The sequence below is a fragment of the Vipera ursinii genome, assembly GCF_947247035.1.
Source record: "Vipera ursinii genome assembly, chromosome: 2".
NCBI lineage: Eukaryota > Metazoa > Chordata > Lepidosauria > Squamata > Viperidae > Vipera > Vipera ursinii.
This window is the reverse complement of record NC_139513.1, coordinates 51,288,298-51,315,238: the sequence shown is the minus strand read 5'-3', so window position 1 is coordinate 51,315,238 and position 26,941 is coordinate 51,288,298. Positions and strand designations below refer to the sequence as shown.

General features: G+C 40.9%; 1 protein-coding gene across 1 annotated transcript; it reads left to right on the top strand.

The window, feature by feature from the left end:
* Window positions 1-249: 249 nt before the first annotated feature.
* On the top strand, window positions 250-26,930 carry CFAP100 (cilia and flagella associated protein 100; the record flags this gene model as incomplete). The annotated part of the gene is made up of 15 exons (XM_083357003.1): window positions 250-316; window positions 1,401-1,484; window positions 2,471-2,577; window positions 5,318-5,510; window positions 7,014-7,081; window positions 8,108-8,271; window positions 10,446-10,526; window positions 13,971-14,140; window positions 16,666-16,867; window positions 17,800-17,863; window positions 18,640-18,791; window positions 20,266-20,401; window positions 21,099-21,301; window positions 21,984-22,077; window positions 26,476-26,930. The coding sequence occupies 15 exons, from the start codon at window positions 250-252 to the stop codon at window positions 26,587-26,589; spliced, it is 1,899 nt and encodes a 632-aa protein (XP_083213129.1). The 3' UTR covers window positions 26,590-26,930.
* Window positions 26,931-26,941: the final 11 nt, after the last annotated feature.

Genomic DNA, 26,941 nt, shown 5'->3' with positions numbered 1-26,941 from the left:
AGTTATTAGGAGGGTTCTTCAAAATCTTTTTCATTACCATTTCAATTTCTGGCCCAAATGTTAGCAGTTATAAATCAGTTTCTATATCGTTCTATATCAGGTTTAGATGATCAGTGAATAAAATCGCATTTAACAAAAGCTTCTTTGTTTACATCTGTTCGTAGGCCGAGATTCAGTGTTGCCTCTTGAGATATCTGTTGACCAGGTGGGAATTTGCCAGCATTTTTCTTAAGCTAGAACATCCTCAGGATGTCTGGAATCTCGTTTGCCCCTTCAAATGCATCTACGGCTTCAGGGGACTCTGAAGAAATTTACAGTAAGGCTATTTTGTTTTATTTCCTAAAATTTAATGCTTCCTTCCTTTCACAGTTTTAAAATTCATGTTAGGGTGTGAGCAGCTCATGAAGCAGAATACAGACCTATCCTTATTATACATGTAAGTTGTTCCTTCTGAAACAGACAACTTCATTGATGCTTGGTTTCTTTGGAGTTTAATACCTGGAGCATAAACTTCTCCTAGGTTGAAGTGGGCACTTCTTGCAGGTCAGCAAAAAAGGTATGTGTTGACATGGTGATGCTAAAAGGTACCAGGTTGTTTATTGATAATTTATGTTCATATGGCTCTGTGTGTGGGGGGGGGGGGGGAGAGAGAGGCCCCTATGGTACTGTCAGGAAGATTATTTTTTCTTAATCTTAAGTCTGTTGGAAGGGGAGGTTATTAATGAACATGACTCTGTTCCTTATGAATAGAATAGAGCTGGAAGGGACCTTGGAGGTCTTCTAGTCCAGCTCCCTGCTCAAGCAGGAGAACAGGTGATTGTCTAGTCTCTTCTTAAAAATCTCCAGTGATGGAGTGTCCACGATTTCTGGGGGGTAAGCTGTTCCACTGGTTGATTGTCCTCGCTGTCAGGACATTTCTCCTTAATTCCAGGTTGCTTCTCTCTCTGATCAGTTTCCAACCAATGTTTCTTGTCCTTCCATCTGGTGCTCTGGTGAACAACCTGACTCCCTCTTCCTTGTGGCAGCCCCTCAGATACTGGAATACTGCTATCATGTCTCCCCTATTTCTTCTCTTCTTTAGACTGGCCAAACCCAAGTCCCACAGCTGTTCTTCACATGTTTTAGCCTCCAGGCATTTGACCATCTTAGTTGCTCTTCTCTGAATTTTTTCCAAACTCTCAACATCTTTTTTGTGATATGGTGACCAAAATCGGCTGCAGTATTCCAGGTGTGGTCTTACTAGGGCACACCCCTAAAGTGCCCCATACAGAATGGTCTTCAGTCTTCAAATATTGAAGTATGACAAGTCCTATGATGCTGACACTTAGGTGCTAGCAACTTTCCTTATAACATAACTTATTTCTGGATAACTAAGTGAAATTTGTTCTTTATTGGATCAGGGTCACGAGTGTTATCTCAGCAAACTGGAGATGTGTTTACAATATCCTCTGCTAAGTCTAGTTCTGGACCAGGTACCAAGTCAAGTAAGTCTCTCTTTTTAATTGTCAGCTCCCAAATCCCATTATGCAAACAATCATCAGTAGATCACTAAGCAATTTTAACACAATCAGTTTTCAGAATTGCTGCACAACAGAGAAAGTCACTCCCATTTTAGCAACTTTGAGCAGACCAATTGCCATTCTTGCACTAATGTTTCTAAACTTCCTTGACAACAGGATGTTTCAGGATCAGAGCATCTTTCAAATAATGTAGAACCAATGTTCTTTAATGTTCCCTTGGCTCTGAAGTCCAATGATATGTTTTCATGAACATAAAAACCTTCCCTTTCCAATTCTTGCCAAACCTTTGAATTCTTTTCAGAGCATCTTGAGGTCACAGTGAAGAATAAAGAAAAGAAAAGGGGATAAAAAGAAACATTTGTTTTCAAAACCAATGTTTATCATGTGGCAAATAATAAATTGTCTTGATTTTAAATAAGGCTAAGTATAGAGCTATTCATAATTTGGAAATTATTTATACTAAATGCTTCAGATATCATTTAAATGTGAACACAGCACTACTGTGTCCAAATCTCTTTTCTAGTATGATATGTTGCAAAGTTTCCAAAAGGTCTTTTAACACAAAATGGGATAATTTGCCATAGGACAACTCACTGTGGGACAATTCAATGCTTAATTTATCATTTTAATCAGTTACTTTTATTATTGGTGACCACATTTCATTGAAAGTTGTGTAACTCTTGTATTTCTGGATTGGCTTTAGTTATTATTATTGGCCAGGTTCCGTCAAAATTAATTTAACTTTTATATTTGTTGAATTGTCCTGCGTTGAGTTGGGCATGGAATTATCAGTCAATTATATTTGTCCAAATGGTCATTCATTTCTGATGGAGTTCACCAACATTCTTTCATTCTTCTTTGCTCAGTTGGACAAATTTTGATTATTCTTAATTTACTCATTATGTTAGGAAGACATAATGCTGCTCTATTGCTTTCCTATTTTTTTTCAGCTCCTCCTCACGACACAAACCTGCTGTTGGAACAAAACCCATTCAAAATCCCTGCAGATATTGACATTTTTTTGCTGCGAGATAAACAGAAAGAAAAGGCCAAGTTGGTATGTAGAAAATACAGGACGTTTCTGAAAGAAATTCTCCCCACTTGTGGCTAATCAGAATGCTGACTATGTGATGTGCCTTCTTCCCACTGAACTGGTGTACTGTCTCATTGAGCTAAGAGATTTCATAGCAGAAATAATATCATTACTTATTGCAATATTATTTTGTATGGGTTAAGGAGAGTCACTGAGACTTTTAGAAAAACTCTGTGTTAAATAATAAGATACCCCAATCGTTCTGGAAAAGAGTCAAAAGTGCAACCTAAGCTGAAGTGGGGAGAGCTTGTTTTTTTAAAAAAGAATACAGATGATAGGAGAGGATTGCGTGTTCAGACAGCATAGATAGAGAGAATCTTCTTTCTCATAACATGGGAATCCAGCATCATCCAGTGAAAATGACTGGGTATGCTAGCTGGAGGTTATGTTAACTGGAACTCAATCCAACTGGAGGGCAGCAGGTTAAGGAAGCTTGATCTTTGCTTTCCTTGCGTAGTCTTGCTCAGCACTACTGTAGATTAAACAAATGTGGAATAGCAGCACCAAAGCTAATTTCATAATAAGTACTGGGAGAAGGATGCTATACCTCAGGTGTGTGGTATGGTATAGGATTTCCTTCTTGAATAGGACAGGGCTTTTCAACCAGTGGTACGGGTACCACCTGTGGTACATTGGCACCTGGAAGGTGGTACGCAACCATCCTAGAAAAGTAGTGGGGGAGGGGAATGAGCTGAACCGGTGGCAGCACCGCACAAGCCTGAGCGAGAGACGGCTGGAGCTGCAGGGCTGTCAGGGCTCAGTGGAAGCACCAGGATCAGCGGTTCTTCGGGGCTGTCAGGGCTCAGCAGAAGTGCCAGGATAAGTGCCAGGCTCCAGCTGGAGCTCGGCGCTGATCCTGGCACTTCTGCTGAGCCCAGAAGCGCCAATCAGCTGGAATGTTGCAGCATCCCCAGGGGCTTGTGATTTACATTCAGATGCAACTGATTCATATTCACTGATGGTCACAGTGTCCCAGGGTCATGTGAAATGACCAAAACCTGTTGCAACCACCCAGCAGTGGGGAATAAAAACCAACCCCACCCCACCCTACCCCCACTGCCAGTCCTCAACAGAAATGCTCACAACAATAAAAACTTCGGACAGGAGGAAGAGCGCCGCCGGGCAGGCAGGCAGGTTTCTTGCTCGGCTGTGGCTTGGGGGGCACTTTTTTCAGTGCCATTGTAACTTTGAACAGTCACTAAGCAAACTGTTGTAAGTTGAGGACTACCTGTACTTCATCACTTTTTTCCTTTTGGGGGGGGTTCATCAAGTTTTTGACACCTTGCTAGGTGACTGGTGGTACTTGGATGTTGCCATATGCTAAAAGTGGTACAATGGGTGAAAAGGTTGAAAAGCCCTGGAATAGGAGGTTGTACTAGAAGCCCTTCAAAGTCCCTTCCAATTCTGTTTTTCTGTTTTCTGTATGTTTCATATATAACTGATCTCGTGGAATGAATAATTAGCTCAAAAAGTAAGGACCTGCCCCAGCTGACCCCTCAGGAAAGTGAAACTCTTGACTCCATTGAGCTTAATTAAAACAACTTTTATTGAGAGAAAGTGGATAGTGAAAAGTCAGGCTGAACCTGAAGGTCCCACATGAAGCATAAAGCAATTTTTTCACTTCCTCAAGCCCAGCCCCTCCCCTAACCAGTCCATCAGCATCCAATGTGATGCTGCAGGATTGTTTTGAGAACACTGAGGTGCTGGGTAGATAACAGGTCACCCTCAGGGTACGACAGCCTTGGAACTAGGCTGGAACTGGCTGGGAAGGAGTCTGCTTCATCTCTGAAAATAATCCCCCTCCCTAATTCTCAAGCAGTTACAGCAAAAGTGAAAGCATGCAAAAAATACCAGCAACCTTCCTCCCTACCCTCCAACTGAATGACAAGACAACAGCATGGTGGATCTGACATGCTGCCCCCTGAAAAAAATGACATCAGTCCTGCAGAAGGAAACATAGTAAACAAGGAGAGAAAGAAAATCAGGAAGTTTAAGGGAAACATTATTTAGGTTTATCAGGGTACTGATTATAAAAACGCTTTACGAGTGTGGGAGCTCTAACATGGCAACGATTTACCTACTCATTTTGGGCTTTGGGGAAATCCTTCCACGCTAATAAATATTAGAGTTCTCCCCTATGCCTGCAGGGGTCTAAGATCTCTCTGCCTTCAAAATGTTGCTCCCCCTCAACCATTATTGGCTTGGGAGGCGGTGGAAGGCTTGGCCTAAGGGGAGAAATAACCTCAGGTTTTAATAAACTGCAATGGAACACAGGATGGACCCAACTCAGGGACTTTGGCAATTCCAGTTCTGCAGTCACTGGAGGGTTTATAATATCACTGATGGGAAAGGGCCCCACAAACTTGGGTCCTAATTTCTTTGAAGATTGTAGAGCCTGTAGGTAGTGGGTGGGGAGGTAGACACGATCACCAATATTGAATGGTTTGGGTTCTGTGTGTTTCTTGTCAGCCTGAGTTTCGTAAGCCTCCTGGCCATCTCCAAAGGCTTTTCCCATGACTGGCCATGTATTTCATAATTGGGAGACCCATTCTTTTAAAATACAGTTCCATTTTGACCTCCTGGGCAACTGCATTTTCTTATACAGTCCTTCATACTGGAAATATACATTTGTTGGGGCGGCCATCTTATAAAGCCTCCAATAACCATGGAGCATTTAATCAACTCACTCTTCCTTTACCTCTAGGAGCGAGAGCGACGGAAGACTCTGAAAGTCCATGAGAAAATGACTTGCTCCACTCTGCAGAGTGCCAAGCAGTCAGGATTCAAGAAAGCGATCGAAATGGAAGAAGAAGCTGAGGACAAGGAGTTAGCAGCAGAAACCGAACGACTCAAAACTCTCCGAGAAAGCATCTCCTGGAAGATAGCAATTACTAAAGGTAGCTGAGCAAAGCATTCAGATCCTAGGATGCTATGAGGCAGGATAACTACTTGGAATCAGAACATACACTGCACAAGCTTCCAGCTTCGGATTCTCATTTTTCACATTCAGACTGAAATTATACTTTTAGATATGGTTCCCCAAAGATCCGATCTAGGTGAGGGTGCAGACTTGCTTTAGGTTAAGTTATTCCCTTCCTGTCGTTTGTTAGCATTAAATACTCAACAGTGAAACAGATTTGGAGTTATCTGTTCCAAGCTTTTAAAAGAAAAACAGTTGGGAAGAGAGGGTTATTTTGAACAGGGAAACAGCCAAAGCATCAGGCCTCTATTTATTAATCTTTCTATAATATTTCAATTGCATCAGGCCTCTATTTATTAATCTTTCTATAATATTTCATTTGTTGGTTGGGATTTTTTAAAAACAAGTCATTAGGGAAACATCTATGCAAATAATTTCAGGAAAGATCTTAGCATAGAGGTGAAAGTATGGACTCTATTTTATAGGATCAGCTTAAAATTCTCTTTACATCTTGACCATAAGTTGGAGTGTAAGAAGAATAACATTTTCTTAAGGGTCTTCAAAATGTTTCTAAAACACTCTGTAATATAGATGAGATTCACCAGAGTTTGAAAGTTTCTGAAGGGCTCTTATATATGCCATAGGATCATATCTAAGAGTTTTTATATGCACCAAAATCTAAAAATGCCTGCCATCTCCAGAAATGGTATTTGCCGCGGTAATGTACACTAGTCAGCTGCACATCTAAGAAATCCCTGATACAAGATCAATTGTTATTTACAAGTGCTCAGAAAATAAGATTAAATGAAATAAATAGAGCAAAAATGAGTAGAAGAGATGAAGTGCAATTTCACATAGAAGCAGAACACTTTTAGTAATCGAATAGCCAGTTTCTAAATTATGGTGTTTCTAAATTATGGTGGTGGCTCAGTGGGTTAGGACGCTGAGCTTGTCGATCAGAAGGTCGGCAGTTTGGTGGGTTGAATCCCGAGTGCCGCGTAACAGAGTGAGTGCCTATTACTCGTCCCAGCTTCTGCCAACCTAGCAGTTCGAAAGCATGTAAAAGTGCAAGTAGAAAAATAGGGACCACTCCGGTGGGAAGGTAACAGCGTTCTGTGTGCCTTTGGTGTCTAGTCATGCCGGCCACATGACCACGGAGACGTCCTCGGACAAGCGCTGGCTCTTCGGCTTTGAAACGGAGATGATCACCGGCCCCTAGAGTTGGAAACGACTAGCACGCATGTGTGGGGGAGCCTTTACCTTTACCTTTAAATTATGGAAGTGATAAAATTGTTGGCTGTAAGTGTCTCTCAACCAGCTCAGTCAATGGAAAGAGATTTTTTTTGGAAGCTCTCCTAAAAACATTGCCCTTTCACTTCACTGTGGCATGCTGCATTTGGATGTTGTGACTTGCACGACTGCCCCTTTTTTCCTTCCCTCCTTCCTTCCTTCCTTCCTTTTCTTTTCTTTTTCCCCCCAGACCAGGTTGTAGAGAGAGAGACCATGCATGATTACATCAATCAGAAGCGGCAGATGTTCTTGCTGCAGGTATTTCATTTTGTTCTAGCGGTGTTGCCTATACATCAGTTTGAGATAGTGAAGAGGAGCCTGGGATCTGAATTAGGGACAGCTGGGGGTTGTCTTTTTTGGTCATCAAGTTGACTGCTGGGCCTTGGGGAGACTATTCCTCCCAACCAAATCATTGCGAGGATAAAATGGGAGGTACCAGCACCAGTCTGATTCTGAATGCTTTGAAAATGGAAGGACTAATTACAAATGCAGCAGTAAATGGTGTTGCTTCGTTGCAACTCAACAGTACCTTTTAACAAGAGGAATCGTTTCAGTAACTTGCCTGGTGGAAGATGCTAGATGACTTATGCCACGGGCTTCTCTGCTTATGTAAGTTCTGGTGAGGAAATACATGGCCACATCCCATTTATAGCCATAGCATATTTTCCCATGTCTAGGAATAGGCATGTTTTGTCTGCATGAATTGTACAGCTGTATAGAGAAACTGTCAATCAGAAGATCGGCGGTTTGGCGGGTCAAATCCCGAGTGCCGCGTAGCAGAGTGAGTGCCTGTTACTCGTCCCAGCTTCTGCCAACCTAGCAGTTCGAAAGCACGTAAAAATGCAAGTAGAAAAATAGGGACCACTCCGGTGGGAAGGTAACAGCGTTCCGTGCGCCTTTGGCGTCTAGTCATGCCGGCCACATGACCACGGAGACGTCCTCAGACAAGCGCTGGCTCTTCGGCTTTGAAACGGAGATGAGCACCGGCCCCTAGAGTTGGAAACGACTAGCACGCATGTGCGGGGGAACCTTTACCTTTACCTATAGAGAAACACAGATACAGATACCTCTTAACATAGCTATTTATATATTAAATTTCTGCACCACCTATCTCCCGTAAGTGTCTGTTAACTGTCATCTATCTTGAACAACGTATCTGTTACAAAAGAGAAAAATAGAGATCATTGGACAGTTTGGGGGGGTAATAGCACTTGAAGTCCATGAACTGAAAAGAGACATTTTGGGGCCTCCCTTTCTCAATCACTTCTGGCTTTTCCATTTCAGTATGCCGTCACTGTGAAAAAAGATGAAATTCAGAAACTGGAAAATCTGGCTGTCGAAGAAGAAGCCAAGCTGGAAAAAGCTGAGGAAGACTTGGAAAGGGATGCCGGCATGTTTGATGAGTTCCTGAAAGAGAATGACAGAAACTCTGTCCAAGCCCTGAAAATGTAACACTCAACTACAGGATTGATGCTGTAGCATTCATAGAAATCTCAAGTCCTGGGGAGGTCCTACAGTTTTCAGTAGAAGACATGGAATCAGACACCAAGGGTTGCAGTAGCTTCCTACAAGCATTTATGCAATCATCATATTGAACAAAAGGGCACTTAATATTTTTTGGGAGGGAAATCTCCCAGGGCTACAGAGGGCATGGTAGGGCATGATGTCAGAAGGGGGAAAATTGCAATGTTGGCTTGGTTTTCCCCCCCCCATAGCTTTTGTAGGATTAAAATCTGTAAGAAAATGTAAACATAGGCACATACAGGCAGACAAGGGATGAAATGTCTGACACATCATTTTCATAACTGGTCTGAAAAGGATGGTCAGAGATGCCTGGTGAACTAAAGGAGTGGCTTAAGTGACATTCACCTTCTATCTTCAGACTGGAGAACAAATTATTTCAGAAATGACATCCTGATTTTCTAGTTTCAACAAAACATGGCAGTTTTGAGAAAGAGCGGGAGAGAGGGGGGGGAGAGGGGGGAGAGAGGTCTGTACAACTTCAGCATGCTATAGGCAGTCAAATCATATCTCTGAGCATTCTGCCTCTAATGCTTTCATTGGAGATGAACCTGCTAGAGTATCACATGCTTTGGCAATGATTCAGAAATGCTTCACACCATATATCCCTGTAGCAAACCAAGATTGTGTCAAAAAGGAAACACAAGAGTGATCTCATCAGACAAACCCCACCCTTGCATTATTGCATCCCAGTGTCTAATACAGGTATGCACGTCAAGGGTTTTATATCATAGCCCAGAGTTATTTATCTTGACTCTCCCGTAGACCCTTGTGCTTCTGATCTCACCAAGTGCAGCATCTCTCAGCTATCCCTTAAAGAACTCAAAGGCCACTTAAACTTCTGCCTAGCCCTGGGGGGGGGGAATACTGCTGTTTTAAGAAACCCATTCAGACTTGATGCAATTCTTCATGGAATTCATAACAGAGACTTGATTTATTTGTAAAATCTTTTCTACTGGGATTCAGATGCCAAATAATTCATGAGTATAATTATGTCTAAAGTATACTTTCTTCTTGTATAACAAACACAAGAAAACCCACCTACTGATAGTTTTGAAGAGTTACAAAACTGCTAGATAATCTAACACCAAGCAGTTGAGCTTCCTACAGCTAGTTAGGGTCCTTTACAGGGATGCCTTCCACTTCCCACCCAGACCAGCAGATCTCTTTTTCCATTATTTTTTTAAAAAAAGTTCATGGTGAAGTTCTAGAATTGAATCTATGTTGACAAATTAGGAGCGCTACCTTATCTGTTCTCTAAATAACATGTAGGCTGTCCATCCCACGCCTTAAAGAAAATGTTTACCAGACAGAAGTCAAAAAGTCCGAAAGAAATTCACAGGTAGATGAAAGTTGCAGTAAAGCACTATGGAGTGGTATTTGAGTCTTAAGTGCTATGCTAAATGATCCCTCCACAGTTGATCGTGAAAAAGAGGGTCACCCCACTGTTGTGTCATTTAATACAATGAGTCAAATCAACCTGATTGAGGACCATTACATCCTGCATATTCTTCAGCCAAGTTCCCAAACAATATATATGCAGAGACAAGAAGGAAAGCATCGGGGGGAAGGAGAGAAATAGAATAACACCAGGAAGAAGTTTATATCTCCTTAGCCAATGTCTGAAAGGGACGCGGTGGCTCAGTGGGTTAGGACGCTGAGCTTGTCGATCGGAAGGTCGGCAGTTTGGCGGGTCGAATCCCGAGTGCCGCGTAACAGAGTAAGCGCCTGTTACTCGTCCCAGCTTCTGCCAACCTAGCAGTTCGAAAGCACGTAAAAATGCAAGTAGAAAAATAGGGACCACTACGGTGGGAAGGTAACAGCGTTCCGTGCGCCTTTGGCGTCTAGTCATGCCGGCCACATGACCACGGAGACGTCCTCGGACAAGTGCTGGCTCTTCGGCTTTGAAACGGAGATGAGTACCGGCCCCTAGAGTCGGAAACGACTAGCACGCATGTGCGGATTAAACTTTACCTTTACTTTTAGCCAATGTCTGGCTTTTCACAGTGGCCTAAAACCTTGAGATCTTTCTTAATTCTGATGTCACTAATCCCAAGTCATACTCTGCAGGTAATTTCCGTCTTTATTTCTTCTTTCTTAGCGCTGAAAAAGAAACCAAAGCAAAACTGGAGAAAATAATTGAGATCCGAGAATTGACAGCGCAAATGATGAACATCCAAAGGTAGCAGTTACAGAAGATATAGTCCAGGGTATATTTTCCTTCCTCCCCGTTTCCCTTTCCCGGATGTCCCAGTACGGTTAAAAGTACACTAGTTCTTTGGATCTTAGTGCTAAATGTTTAGGCTAAATGTTCAGGTTATGAATTACATGCCTGAGTTATGGGTAACAAGGTTCTATAGGTTTCCATTTGTTTCTCTCTCCAATGAATTTTACATGCATAGATTGCTAAAAAAAATATAAATTTCCCCAAAGGTAACAATGTTGCTATTTCAAACAAGAATGCAACAGAATGAACCTGCCTGTGAAACATTTGGGGAGATGTAAAGAAATGCTTTGGAATGCCTTAAAATGAAAAAATGAAAATTGCTATTGTTTTTCTAACCCAGTATTAGGGGGGGGGGGTAAAAACAAACTAGACCTGCCACAGGAATTATTTTAAAATGAAACACTTCTCTGAAAAAATAATAGTGCCTTTGCCTCCACGATTGTTGTCTAGAAATAATTAATTAAATTGATCAATTCATCAAAATCAATTAAAGTTTCATTTAAAAGATAAGGACAGAATAGAATAGAGCCGGAAGAGACCTTGGAGGTCTTCTAGTCCAGCCCCTTGCTCAAGCAAGAGAACCTGTACCATATACTTCCTTGAGTTAAGTTTGACTTTGGATGACTACATAGATACAATAAGGGACGCGGTGGCTCAGTGGGTTAGGATGCTGAGCTTGTCGATCAGAATGTCGGCAGTTTGGCGGGTCGAATCCCGAGTGCCGCGTAACAGAGTGAGCGCCTGTTACTCGTCCCAGCTTCTGCCAACCTAGCAGTTCGAAAGCACATAAAAATGCAAGTAGAAAAATAGGGACCACTACGGTGGGAAGGTAACAGCGTTCCGTGCGCCTTTGGCGTCTAGTCATGCCGGCCACATGACCACGGAGATGTCTTCGGACAAGCGCTGGCTCTTCGGCTTTGAAACGGAGATGAGCACCGGCCCCTAGAGTCGGAAACGACTAGCACGCATGTGCGGGGGAACCTTTACCTTTACCTTTATAGATACAATAATGCTGTTTTCTTGGCAAGAATATGAAACTAGTTTTCCATTATGTTTTCCATAATGCGCTTTTTCTTTTTTTACTACCGCTCTGGGATTTAATGATAGCCATTTAAGAGAGTCGTTTTAGTCCACGGGTGTCAAACTCACTGTGTCACATGACGTATTGCGACGTATCGCGACTTTTTTTGCATTGCTGGGGTGGGTGTGGCCTCCGCATGATGCAGCCGGCCCACGGGCTGGCAGTTTGACACCCCTGTTTTAGAGAGTCATCTAGCTACTTACCAAGTCTGACCTTGATGACTTGGCAAGGTCAGCTGGATGCTGCCACCTTGTGGGACAAATTTCATTTAGCCTTGTCTGAATCCTTTATTTGAAGACAGAAGAAAGGGGAGTCAATGGAGTCACATCAGAGGAATCAACATTATGTTACCAGTATGGGCCCGCAAAGTAAATAGCACCAGGAGAGAAATGGGGTTCTCAGTAGACCATTTTCTTCTCATGACCAACCCACAAACCCAATCACCCATCAGTTTGCCGTATGCTTTTTATGAAGATGTCCTAGCTTCAGGCAATATATAAAATTATTGCTTATCTTCCACCAAAAGAGTCAAGCATTCATAGTAAAATTAAGGGATATTTTTAGGGCTTTTCCACTTTCCCTCACCCTTCCCCCCAAGTAATAAAGAAGCAGTGCTCAGCAAACTTCAGCAGTGGCAGCAATGTCTAGCTGACCTTCTCTGGATTAGAAGCTCAGAGAGCCAGACCTGGCAGTTACTCGGATGAGAGGCCACCACAGAAGATCAAAGCTGTAGGCTAGACCGGGAAGCTGAAAAGCATCCTGGGAAAAAAAGGTATAGCATTTTGATTTGATTTTTTTGATTTTATTAGACTTATATACCGCCCTTCTCCCGTAGGACTCAGGGTGGTTCACAGGATCTTTTAAAAACAATACAACAAATTACAAAAATTAAAAACAATAAAATGATTACACTAACCTTGAACTAAAAACCCCAATTACAATTAAAATACAATTAAAACCCCGGTTAATACTCAGTCCAGGCCAGAAAGCTCGAAGAGCCAGGTCTTCAGGTCCCGGCGGAATGAGCGAAGGTCAGGGGCAGTCCTAAGCTCTACGGGCTTGAATTGTTGCTTGGATGTGTCCATCAAGTCACCAGGAGACGAGCTAAACTTTAAGATTTTCCTTTCTTCCTAAGCAACAACCTCTAGCCTGCTCTTCTATCTACAGCCAAATGGCTTTCAGGATAGACCAATGAATTTATTGGAGCATATATAACAGCAATGTATAGTTAGGCCAAGCTATTGTTTGCCAACCAACTTCAAACTAGGGTTTCAGATTCTGAATTGCCATCTGCTTTTAAACAATGTTTTGTCAAAGGATGCCAGTGTTGAGTATCACAACAAAGCAGCTTGATTCTGTACATGCAGTACAATATTATATCTGAGGTCTTCTATTCCGAAACTATACACAATGCTCTTGCAGGGGAGCGAGGAAGTCTTCATCTTTCTAGGTCAGAGAACACGCCAGGTGTTGCGGAATGACATCCTGGCATCTATCACCTGTAGCTATGATAACCAGTGCTCTCTTTGCAGATCGTGAAGATTTTATCTGTTCCTCCTTTTTCTTTGGTAAGGAATGTAAAACATTGCAGCAGATTTTTGCTTGGAGAACTGGCTCCCTTGAGTGACTGTTTTCTGGTTAGTGGTGTTGCTAAGTATTTCTTCTCCCCCTTTTTGTGGGAAGTAAGGTTGAAAGGATTCTAGAGGTTGTCCTATCCCGGCAGCCCCCAACGTTCTGTTCCTGGTGCTTTTAAGTTTAGAATCTCTCTTTTCCACTCCAGCTACTGTAGCAACATAAAAGTCATACTTGTAGCTGCCCAACAAGCATCTGGGTGTAAAATTGCCAGCATGCTACATTTTTACCATCACAGTTAGCAAGAGGTTTTTAAATGCCACACAGAAACGAAGGCTCGGTGTCTTTACAGCAACTGTTCAGATGTTTGTGTACTGTAGGAAGACAAATGCATTCACGGTGTAGTGAAAATGCAGGGACGGCTAGTAATTTATTCCTTTTCCCATGGTTGGACATGCTCCAGGACCTGCAGGAACTTAGGGCAGGCATAAATTTGAATGACCTTTGCACCCACTTTCTGGTCAGCTGGAACAATTCTTTGCCCATGGGAAAGACAGAATGCCATCTTGAAAATGGATTTGGATGGATTGGTCTAAAAAATGTATGATTGTCAATTTACTTTCTGAAATCTGTACTTGGTGAGAGGAGCTTTGTGCCTACGCTAATTTTCCACAATAGTGTCCTTGGGAAGTGCTGGAGAGTAATCTCCATTTGCTCTCGATGCAATGACTATTTCTTTTCTTCAGTGAGATAGCCCGGTTTGAGGACACTTTGCAGGAGTATGTGGTGTTCAAGGATTTCCTCTATCAACTGTCTCCCAAAGAATGGCGGGAAGATCATGAAAGACGACGGATGAGAGAAAAGGCGAATAAATCCAGTTCTGACAGTAAAGATGAAAAATCAGGACTGTCAAAAGGTAAGCATTTCCATAATCCCAAGACTGTGTGTGATTCTCAGATCTGCGTAGAAATAACAATAGGTCTTCAGAGGCCGTTACTAAACCTCGTCTATCTTCAGAAGAAACCAACCAGGAGGAAAGCCAAGCCGCATGATACAATTAACAGAAAATAAAAAACAATAGTATGGAGAACCTCCACATTAAACGAGTAAATTCTTCTATCTTGTCAAATTAATTGGTATTAAGGGTGCTTCCACTTATTGTTCAAATTATACTCCATACATTCAAGTTATCTCACTTTTATGTTTCTTTCTTTTATATTATTAAAACTGGCTGTGGAGTCCATTTTGAGGCAAAATCAATATAGAGTTATGCTTACATTTTAAAAACAAAGTATTTGAGCCAACTTTTTACCACTGTAATCATTTTAAATTTCTTAAGATTTCTTAAGGTATTTCACAACAGTACTCAAATGCTACTCTTGAATATTTTCTTTCCTTCTCCTGAAAAGCATTTTGCTTCACATGCACATATATCTATATTTATGAAACAAAACAACCCAATTTTGGAGGTGACCTTTGTCCATCCTGTATAATTATAGTCTGAATATGTGCTTTCTAAAATAATTGGCTTGTCTATTAATTCTGTGAATTCATTCTCAAACCAAGAAAAGAAAATTACTGGTCATTTACATCATACTACTATTGTTTTTCTATTCAGTTTTTCTAGAAGGTAATGAATAAACTCATTTGCCAAAGGACATGGGAAAATCAATGTACCTTTTTGTTTTTTAGATCTCATTATGATCTAATAGCTAATGAGTGTGTTTGATGTAGGCATTTGTGACTGTTACTGGATATACCAGGATATACCAAGTTATGGCAAAATATGTCTTATTGTGCCAACATAATTATAATGTGGGGAATAATAAAAGACTCATGAACCTCTCACGAGGTGAGAAAGTGAGCAAAATACTGTCTATTTAAAATAATTCAGACACTATTCTCATCACGTTGCTCTAATTTCCATTTTCCTTGTATTGTTTCCTTATATTTAAAGGGTAGTGAGACTAAACAAGAGCTGTAACTTACAAGACTTTGGTCTTTTTCAGTCTTTAGTGTCAGGAAAGATTTATTTTTTTTATTTTAATCCCATTTATATCCCGCCCTTCTCCGAAAACTCAGGGCGGCTTACAATCTAAGCACAAATCAAATGTGCTTAGCAATAGCCTTCATTCTCTGTATATGCCTGCTTATTAGGGCTTTCGCCCCCCCCCCAAGCGGCATTATTACAAAGTCAGCTTAATTGCCCCCAACAATCTGGGTCCTCATTTTACCTACCTCGGAAGGATGGGAGGCTGAGTCAACCTTGAGCCTGGTGGGATGCGAACCTGCACTAATTGGAGGCAGCTGGTGTTACTTAAGGAGGCATTAGCCCACTGCTCCACCAAGGCTCTTATTCTGCAATGTATTCTGCAATTGCTTACTGTCAAAAACAATGAGCAACACTGAGGAAAGTGTACGACCGACACAGATTTTCATTATATGATTTTTCTTTCTCAGTACTAGATCTGTATACAGATTCTTTTTTAAAAAGCACCCCTTCCCTTCCCTTGATATGTGCATTTATTTTTGGAAGAATGAAAAATAGTAGTGATATCAGTATTAATACTAATGATTAGAGTTTTATAGATATTTTTAGTTATTTAGTTATTTTATTTATTTCTTAAATTTATATGCCACCCATTTTACTGCCAAGCAACTCTTATTTCTTAAAATGATACAATAAACCTAGTTCTACACATTTAATTAATTGAAAAACAATGAATTTCAAATGGTATAATTGTAAATCCTTTATTACTAATATTTTATTCTTCATGCACTATGACTTTTTTCCATTTTTTATTGTATGTAGCTATTTGGTTCTTCAAATGTTTTAAACAAATAGTAATGTTAACAAATTTTTATAACTGGAGCATGTACTCATGACAAAATTCACTCATTGCATATCTCATAATATGCACAAAAATACATATTAAGGAACTTTGTCAGGCCCCAAACCAAGAATGACATGTGATGATTCATCCAAGCAGAGTTCTTTATTGTCTCATAAAATCATACCATACCAAGCACTATACTATCTCTATCTACAATATACTCTGTGAACTATTAGGGGAGGGCTGTCTTCACTCTCTTTCTCTCACACATAATATTTGAGCTGAGTTGCCTCTTACTCCTTTTGAATGCACTCCCTCCCGCCTGGAAATCCACCTCTTTACTACATTCCATCACAGATTTACATTAAAAATATATATTTCAGAGGATATTTTCGCAGAGGTATAGATGATAGAGGTGGGTGTTCTTTTTTCCTTTGGGCACACTGATGTAGAACCAAACTTCTAGTCACTAAAATGAACAAAACCAAAAATTGTACCCATCCCTCTTTCTATCATGACTTACCAATAATAGTCTTTTTACCTTTTTCTCTCCAAACAGTAACACTCAAATGAGGATGACACAATTAATGGACTTTTCTGTATTCAGATTCAGGGAAGGATTTTCAAGATCTTCAAGACAAGGGCCGACGTCGAACAGGAAGCACAACAAAACGTTCTAGTTTTGACGTGACTAACATAGAGCCTCCCTCTTCTAGAACACCAAGCCAAGTTTTGTCTAGAAAGGAGTCTTTCAAATTAAGCAGAGTATCTTCTAGGCAGACTCTAAAGTCTCAACAGAGCAGAAAACCGTAAGTATGTCAGGGAAGTGAGTCGGGAGAGAGACAGAGAGGAATCGAAATCACCAAAATTAGGTATTGGATCTCACAGGAAAATAGTATATTACCTTACAGTAGCACATCTTTCAAATCATGCCTTTATTTTGGCGCCTCAAATGAGAATAAATGCAAAGATGTAGGATGTACGGAGCACTACATATAAATGCTGGTGGCTTGTGCAAGTCAAACTTTGTATAATATTGCCATTTGTGTGTGTGTGTGTGTGTATCCACTGTTGTACAAACAGCTCTTTGCTTCTCTAATGGGACTTCCCTTTTCTCCCCTCCATATTCTCATTTTGAAAATTTGCCATGAAATGTTGTCACTCTTACAGGGGGAAAATAATGGAAGTATGCAGGAGAGAAGGAAGTCCAACCATTAACTGAAAGGAAACAGGTAGTAGCATGTAGAAGAACTTAGCAAATCTTGCAAAAGCTTAACAGGAGTAAATCTGGCTAACATTTGGGTAAGAGACCACCAGAGAATACTCAAGTTCTTGGCTGGACAGAAAAACAGAAAAAAAATCCTAAAGAAAATAATGGCAATCTACTTGCATAATAGGGCCAAAAAAAATTGTCTCATTGTGTCTAAGTAGTCATCAGGTGAACATAGCATAAGGGCACCCTTAAAATAATCTATTAGAAAAGTATGTGGAGATTTCCTGAAAAAAACTACAATTCCCAGAGTTCCCGAGAAAGAGGATAAATGATTGAATCAGTTTAATAAGTTTCATCTATGGATATTCTGTCATCTCTTCCAACTTTCCACAAAGTGGAAAACAGTTGCTTGTAATCCATTTCCAACTCCAGTTCAAAATACATGTTGCGGGATCAGCGAGATAAACTATAAAATAAACATTGCATTATAATCCCTGTAAACAATTAACTCAGGAAAAACTTCTACAGGAGTGTACAGATTGCCCCATCAGAAGAAAAATTTACTCCAGAATTATCTGATGAAGATGATGAGGTTAGTAATTCAATGTTTTTAGCATATAACTGCACCACTGATGGAGTTCTGCAATTAATTGTACATTTTGAAGCTGGAATTCTTAAGGTGAAATGGTGCTGGAAAATTTTAGTAGCTTAAAAGCTACTGAGAAGTTTAAACTAAGAAATGGAGGACAATCGCACCTTTAAAAATTATAATTTTCATCTTGAATTTTGATGGCACAATCCTGATGTTGCAAAAAATGTGGTTGGGCTCTATACAGATTATGAGTTGCCCACCCTAGTCAAGATGGTCACATGTGGATGGCATCTTTTCTTATTTACTCAATAATCTGGTGAAGTAGTTTGGAAGAAGAAATAGTAGCCCAGGGAACTCTATCATTAAATAGGGATGTGAAGTGGATTTTTCAGAAGCCCAGCCTAACATGTAACCCTATACCTCACTAGCTGATTTGGCTGTACTCATTGAAGTACAGCACCAAAATGCAGATGATAGACAGAGATAGATGATAACTAGCTAGCTAGCTAGAGATAGAGACTGTAAATATTTTATTTATTTACTTATTGATTACATTTATATGCCCCCCATCTCACAGTTGAGATAGATAATTGTTTTTCTCTCTTTCACCATTTTTGTGCCACTAAAATTAGCTATAATTTAACGTTTTATCAGTGCTGTGGAGAAATGATTAGCAAAGTTAATCCAGGACAACAACAAAAAGATTGCTTTTTCTCTTAATCTGTAAACTTGATTGACGATACAAGACACCTTCATGTTAATACTTTCCTTGGCAGGTACCTGAATTATACTTTACAGATCCACAGCAGCTGCTGCAGGTTTTCACAGAGCTGGAAGAACAGAACTTGTCTCTGATTCAGAATTCTCAGGAGACAGAGGAAACTTTGGATGAGCTCCGGCACACTTTGGTTAACACACGCAATAAAATGTAAGCAAGTACAAATGATTGCCTACTGTATAATGATCCCCTGCAACACAAGGATATACTATTTATTTCCAAAAATGAGCAACAAATAGTGTCAGTTATTATTTGCGTACCTATAGCAATAGCAATAGCACTTGGACTTATATACCGCTTCACAGTGCTTTACAGCCCTCTCTAAGTGGTTTACAGAGCCAGCATATTGCCCCCAACAATCTGGGTCCTCATTTTACCAACCTCAGAAGGATGGAAAGCTGAGTTAACCTTGAGCTGGTCAGGATCGAACTGCCGAACTGCTGGCAGTCGGCAGTCAGCAGAATTAGCCTGCGATACTGCATTCTAACCACTGTGCCACCACGGCTCTATGGTAGCCACCACCATCCAACAATATTGTTTTTCTGCCCTGCTGTTAAAAAATGTTCTACCCTACATCTCCCATAGCCCTAGACATATTAGCATCTATTGTGAGAAACAAAAATGGAAGAAACATTGGTAAGATTTTCAACCAATTTCTTCAATTCCACTTTTGAGAGTAAAGGAGCAGGAGATGTCAAGACACGCCAGCTTCATTCATCTATTTCTGCCAACTATTGCTTTACATGCAGTCTTGCATGTTTCCATGAGCTAAAACTTTTCAGATAGTTCAAATTGCCCCAAATGGTAAGAATAGCAGCCTTAATTAAAATGTGGACATGATCATTTACATGATAAAACCTTGTTAGCAGTAATTATTATGACTTAAATATTAGTACAGAGCATCTCAGCATAGAGAGCCAGTTTGGTGTTGTGGTTAAGGTGCTGACCTAGAAACCTGGAGACTGTGACTTCCTAGTCCTGCCTTGGGTGCAAAAGCCAGCTGGGGGACCTTGAGCCAGTCACTATCTCTCAGCCCAACTCATTTCATGGGCTTGTTGTCGTGGGGAAAATAGGAGGAGAAAGAGTATTTGGTATTTTTGCTGCCTTAAATTATTTATAAGGCGGGATAAAAATCTAATAAACAAATAATAGGAAAGACTGTCATTTGAGTACATTTACTCAGAATTTTTCCCAAGCGTTAACTGGTTTGGCTACCTCAAAGACCCTGTGCTCCCTCCTGAAAAGGACACAGGCCAACTTCCACACACTTTATATCCTCAGTAAAAGTATAGTAGAGCCACTATTCCACTGTTGTACCCAGTTCCCCCATGGAGCCATGTGTCAAGAGAAAAGTACAAAAAGCTAATCACTTGGAGAAAATGGAGGAATGCTGGTGAGACATCACAAAACTTTGTCAATAGTATAGAGGGGCTGGGAAGAAAGAAAATAATCTTCCCTGTGGAAAGCTGCTGATTTACAGCTCCAAAGAAAATGCTGCAAATCTGGTTTAGCCAAGTAAGAATTGAGCATATATTGAATTAGCTCATCTTTCCAAGTAATTGCAGTGTATAAAATTATTCATGTCAAACTCTTCCAAAAATGACTTCATATTTTTCTGGATTAGGGATCGTGAAATAGAACAGTTGAAATTGCTTGCTGTCACTCTGCAAGCCAACATTGTTAAAGAGGAGGAGACCGCAGCAGACCTGGAACTTAAAGCACGCGTCTTTTCTTTTGGGGAGTACAAAGCAGATGTTCAGGTATGTATAGCATCAAGTCAATTGATAAAGCTTGAGCCTGAAGATCAGAAGGTACGTGCAGTACGTATAGACCCAGTCTCACAGAACGGTACAAATGGGCGATGGCTACGAAAAGGGGAAAAGAAAATGTTACAAGATCATAAGATCACGTTCCCGAGTCCATAAGATAACTTGGATTCTCTATTCTGATTGTCAACTCTTCCAACGAGCCTGAGTGAAGCCAGGAGTCAGAAACAGTGCTGTGATCTTGTAACAGCAAGAAACAGTGCTGTGATCACAGCAAGAAACAGATACTGGCAATCTCCACCTCATGCTCTTTCCCTGAGATTCTTCACCCCAATCTTAAGAAAAGGTAAAAAAGGGACATGGTGAAGATTTAGGTGGCATGCTGATAAAGTCCCAGCCTCACTGAAGAAAAATGAGATCAGATCTGAGCTCATCTAAACATTTGTCTCTCTCTGTGTGTGCGTGCGTGCGTGCGTGTGCAATGCTTTGTAATGTTTTACCTTCTGTAGCTCTCCCCATCTGGAGAGGTTCAAATGTTTGTTTTTGGTTGTCTCCTGCTATCCAGAGCCCATGTCACAGCTAGGCGTCAGATGGGAGGGCATTGAGGTGATGTTATTAATATAACTGACAGCTGATGTGAACGTCCTAGAACCTAGATTTGTGATGCCTGAAAGTTTACCTTAATTTGCAGGACAAAATGTTGGTGAGTTTGCATCGAAAGGTGCTGGAAGTCTATCGTCGCTGCATTGGAGAGAATGAGGCAAACCTAGGAACCTTGCAGATGCTCACTGTTATCGAACACCAGCTAGATGACTTACTAGAATGCCTTGAGAGGGTGCCTCCAGGAAAGATAGAACAGGCTGAGAAAGCCAAAGAGAAAGAACGAAGGATGAGGTAAGATAAAAATCCTATTCAGGGTTGGCTCCAATATGGTGCCTTCAACAGAACGAGGAAGATTACATTCCTTCTCCACCTCCTTTTGTGCACCCTCTAGTTAATCTTATTGATGCCATGGTACTTGTTGCCATCAAAACTGCTTTGTGAGCATGGTAAGAGCATCAAATGAAGGCCACCATCTAGCTTTTTATTGCAAATTGTAAGTTAATAGTATGATGTGGATGAATCTTATGCTCTTATGTACAGAAAACATGCATAGAAACAGCTGGCCTTCCAGCATCATTTGGATGTTTGGTTTTTGACAGTCGTACAGGTTTAACAGGGAGATGTGAAACTGACAGTTTGAGCTGCACTGGTGCTTTCAATAAAGGTTCTGATAGAGGTAATAAAATTGTCAGAAAGCTCCATTTTGCGGAGTACATACCACAGAGAGTTGGTCAATATACGATACCGATCCCAGAACCAGCTAAGACAATGAATCAGATAACAGACACACAAGAAGCATTTAACCCCTTTGGAGCTGCTTTTTTTTTTATCCTGGGAGAGATTTTCAACATAGCATATTTATGTGAAGAGCAAAGGTCTTTGTGGATCCAACGCTCAGTAGAATTCTCCAAGACAATTTTGGGCTTACGTGACTTGCAATTCTAACTTTTAATCTGCTCTTTTATTTGGCCAGGATGAGAGAAGAAAAGATAAGGCAGCAGAGACAATTGCAGGAGGAGAGGCTGCAGCGGGCCCTGGCAAGAGCACAAGCTGATGTTAAGAAGAAGGTATGTTGAGTATCTTCTGAGCATCTGCTGTTACATCCTTTTGCGATTTCAGCAGCTCAGACTATTTTATCAATTCTCCCATCCAAAGCCTTTTGTAACTCTAGTTCAGAACGGTTTATACAGGAGGCACCAATAAAGGAGAGTATTTGTAGCTCAGGGTTGACCTGAAGGGTCCTTGGTGCCCTCTGAGCTTGTCTGTTTTACTGCAGATGTTTCATTAACCAAACTAGGTAACATCACTAGCACTAATATTACCTAATTTGGGCAATGAACTGTCTGCAAGAAAACAAGGAAGCTCAGGGAGCACCAAGGACCCCTCATGTCTACACATGAACAAGAATAAGGTCTGACTGGATTCAGAATCTACATTTGTGCCTTGTTTCTAAGACCAAAGATTGCAAGTGCAAAGGGGTTTTTGATTAGTGATATTTCTTGCTATAAAGTGAAAACCTAGCTCAGGCTTTCCCCTTTCTACACTTTACTATTAAATATAATGAAAATAGTAAGGATTACTACTACTACTACTACTACTACTACTACTACTACTAATAATAATAATAATAATAATAATAATAATACAAGCTGACAACATCAAGCACACTGAAGCCAAGAAAAAGATTAGAGGTGAATACATCAAGAGAGTGAAGAAGATCTTAAAGTCCAAACTCAATGGAGCAGACATGTCAAACACAAGGCCCGGGGGCCAGATCCGGCCCGCGAAGTGGTTTCATGCGGCCCGCGAAGCCATCCTGGAAACAGTGAGGGAACGGCCCCCACTGCCTTGGCCCTGGCCCAGAGACCCTCCTTCTGCCAGAGACCCTCAGATCTGTCCCACTCCTGTCCAGGCCCCCATAGGCACCCTTGATGCGAACGATGTAGAGCTGGCCACGCCCACCCAGTAGGCCATACACACTCTAGCCACGCCCACCCGGTAGGCCACGCCCACCCAGGCCACACCCACCTGGCCCCCTGAGGGCAACCGCAATGCTGATTCGGCCCTCAATGAAATTGAGTTTGACACCCCTGCAATGGAGGAAATATCGTGAAGGCAATCAACACTTGGGCAACTCCAGTCATTAGATACACAGCTGGAATAGTGGACTGGACTCAAGCAGAACTAAAAGCAATGGATAGGAAGACCAGAAAAATAATGTCAATGAATCATGCCCTTCATCCACGCAGTGACATTGACAGAGTCTATCTACCAAGGCAAATAGGTGGACGTGGAATGCTGCAAGTACATCAGATGGTTGAAGAAGAAATGGCTTTGGAAGAATATCTGAAGGACAATGATGAAGATCCACTGAAATTAGTATATCAGGAAGGCTTACTGACTACTGGAGAGACCAAACTGGCCTACAAGAAAGACCAAATGAAGAACAGAATAGAGGCATGGGAAGACAAAGCACTACATGGCCAGTACATTAAAAAAATAGCTGGGAAAGCAGATAATAACAAGACCTTGGCAATGACTAAGAGCAGGAAAGTTGAAGAAAGAGACCGAGGGACTAATTCTGGCTGCACAAGACCAAGCCTTAAGGACAAATGCATACTAAGTCAAAATTGAGAAGACAGCAACAGACAGTAAGTGCCACCTGTGCAAAGAAGCTGAAGAAACAGTGGACCACTTGGTAAGCTGCTGCAAGAAGATCGCACAGACTGACTACAAGCAGCGGCATGACAAAGTAGCAACAATGGTGCATTGGAAGATCTGAAAGAAATATCATTTGCCTGTAAGCAAGAACTTGTGGGATCATAAAATAGAGAAAGTCATAGAAAATGATAAACTGCTCTGGGACTTGAGAATTCAAACAGACAAACACCTGCAACCCCCTGACTTAACAACTGTTAATAAGAAAGACAAAAAAGTCTGGATAGTGGACGTGGCAGTGCCTGGAGACAGCAGAATAGATGAGAAAGAACTGGAGAAGATAACAAAAAACAAAGACCTACAAATAGAAATAGAAAGACTGTGGCAAAGGCAAGCAAGGGTAGTACCAATAGTAATAGGTGCCTTGGATGCAATCCCAAAACAACTGGAGCACCACTTGAACACCACTGGCATTGACAAATTCACCATTAGTCAATTGCAAAAGGGGGTCTTACTAGGTAGAAACTGCTTCCATCCTGCGACGATATCTATAATACCATCAAACATCCACATCAGCCTATCCCAAGTCCTTGGTAGACAAAAATGCCAAATCCAGTCTGAACATCAGGCTGACTGTGCGATGATCAATAATAACAACAGCAGCAGCAATGGTGGTGGTGCAGTAGCTAGAATGCAGCATTGCAGGCTAACTCTGCTCACTGCCAGGTGTTTGATCCTGACGGGCTCAAGATTGAGTCAGACTTCCATCCTTAATTGATAAGAGGAGCCAGATTGGTGGGGGGAATATTGAGTTGAGGAAGTTGTTCATGTTCTGAATCAATGCATGCGACTGGCCACAATGGACTAAAAGAAAACCAATCCTTATAAATGGAGATAATCTTAAAACAGAGATGCCTTAGTGGAAGAAAATAAAAATCTGAATAGTAATTCAGCTGATTTTGGATAAGATCATCTTTCTCTGAAGAATCCGTTTTTCTAGCCTGTTAGTACATATGCCAACTGGTTCAGCTCCTAATGAAGTTAGAAGAGACCACAATAATGACACATTTTAGTTACATCTAAGTTAGGTAACTGCAATGTGCTCTGCATGGAACTATCCTCTGGATCTTTCAGAAATTTTAGAGCTGCCATAACAGAGGAACAGAGGAATCTAGCACATTTACAAGTAGAACCATGTCTGCATTGCTTATCAGGCTCTCTCCAGGCACAATTTGAAGCATTTATTACCTTTAAAGTTCTAAATGGCTTAGATCCAGAATACCTTAAGGCAGGAGTTCCCAACCCCTGGTCCGTGGACCAGTACTGGGCCATGGCATGCCAGCAACCGGTCCACATAAACAAGGAAAACCCCATCCACAGGATGCAGGCAGTACACAAAACCACACCCCTTCTGGTCCGCGGAAAAAACTCTCTCCATGTAACCGGTCCCTGGTGCCCAAAAGGTTGGGGACCTCTGCCTTAAGGCATGGGTGTCAAACTCGATCACATTACATATTGTGACGTTTTTTGCCTTTGCAGAGCCAGGGTGGGCGTGGCCTGCATGTGATGCATCTGGCCCATGGGCCGCCAGTTTGACAACTCTGCCTTAGGTGTTGCCTATATAAGTCTTCTCGTGATTTTCAACACTACTATACCAAAAGTGTGATTGATAATGCAAATAAATGAATTGGTTGTTGCTCAGCAAAGGAACATATTACGAGCACAGGTGTCAAATTCGCCATGTCACATGACGTGTCACAACATATCACAACTTTTTTCGCATTGCTGGAGCTGGGGTGGGCGTGACCTCTACATGATGCAACCGCCTGCGGGCCAGCAGTTTGACTTCCCTGTATTAGAGGATACACGAGTATTGTAGAACTCCAGTAACTTGGGAAGCAAGGTTGGCACTTAACCGTGGTTACAATTTCATTTTACAGGAAGCGCTAAAGCTATTTTGTTTTTACTACCTCATAATTTATTCCACCGTTTCAATGCTTTGTACTGACCTTAACCTCTGCTAGTCACTCTCAGTGATGCAGAAGTACCAGAAAGGCAGAATTCCTTATGTATAAAAATAACACACATCTTATCAAGCAGCACAAAGGGTAGCACTGATAGGCTGCTATCCTAGAGGTACGACACAGGTTTAGCTGTTTATTCCAGCAATGGCAGAGTAGTACTGCCTGGTTATAGATATAGAACTTTATACCTACCCAAAATATCAGTTCTAACATTTTACAGGTATTTTACTTTCCAAATTGAACATTTTGAGATGATTCTCTAGGGATTTTGTTGTTCACACATACCATCCATAACTTATGAGGTCATGTACTGAACCTATGATTTGAGAATTAGAAATCACAAATCATAGAGAATTTTTGAGTCATTGTACATTAAATCAGGTATTTGAATGAAGTGGTAATTATTACTGGTGTTCTACATAAGTTTGTTTACCAAATAATAAACGCAACTGTAATTTTTTGTTATTGTTAAGGAGTATCTTCTGCCAAGAAGACAGGTAAAAATTCTTCCAATTTTTAAATGTATTGAATATTCCTTGCTGGAAGAAGCCATGTTTCTGTTATGCTCATATTGAATGAAATAATGACACCAGGGAAGAACCATAGTTAGAAACTTCTTTGTAGAAAGAAGAAATAAAACCGTGCTCAGGTTTAAAAAAGGTGGTCAGGAGAAGTTGGCCCTGCTTTTACCGATATACACTTAGTGCAAAATGAATTTATTTGCATTATTTCAGTATAAAATGTGCAGAGTTGTTCTTAAGTGTCCCTGTGATCATTTTTTAGACTGGCCGAAGATTAATTTTTCGTTCTGAGCCTCCTGCTCTCAAGGAGAAAGAAGATGAGGATCAGGGGCTGATCGATAAAGAAAAAGAAGAGCTGCTCTATTACTTTACTTAGCAGTCGAAAGCTGCAAGACATTATGAAGCATACTACAAATGACAACCTTAACAACAGAATGTTTCAACAGATAACTCTGCAAATTTGGGGAGAAAGCTACTCTATCCTAAGTATAGCGACATAGAATAGATCAAAATATAGATGACATCTTTTCATAGTTGTAAATCAGAAATCCAAATGTTGCTCAATTTCTTTTGTCAATAAATGAAAACTTAGTGACAGAAAACAATGTCTACCAAAGTGACCAAAGATCACAGACTAAAGTCTTGCAGCTAGGAAAATAGATATATCAGTAACAAATATATATATATATTTTAAAAAATCAATCTTCAATATCAGGTTCAATTTTTTT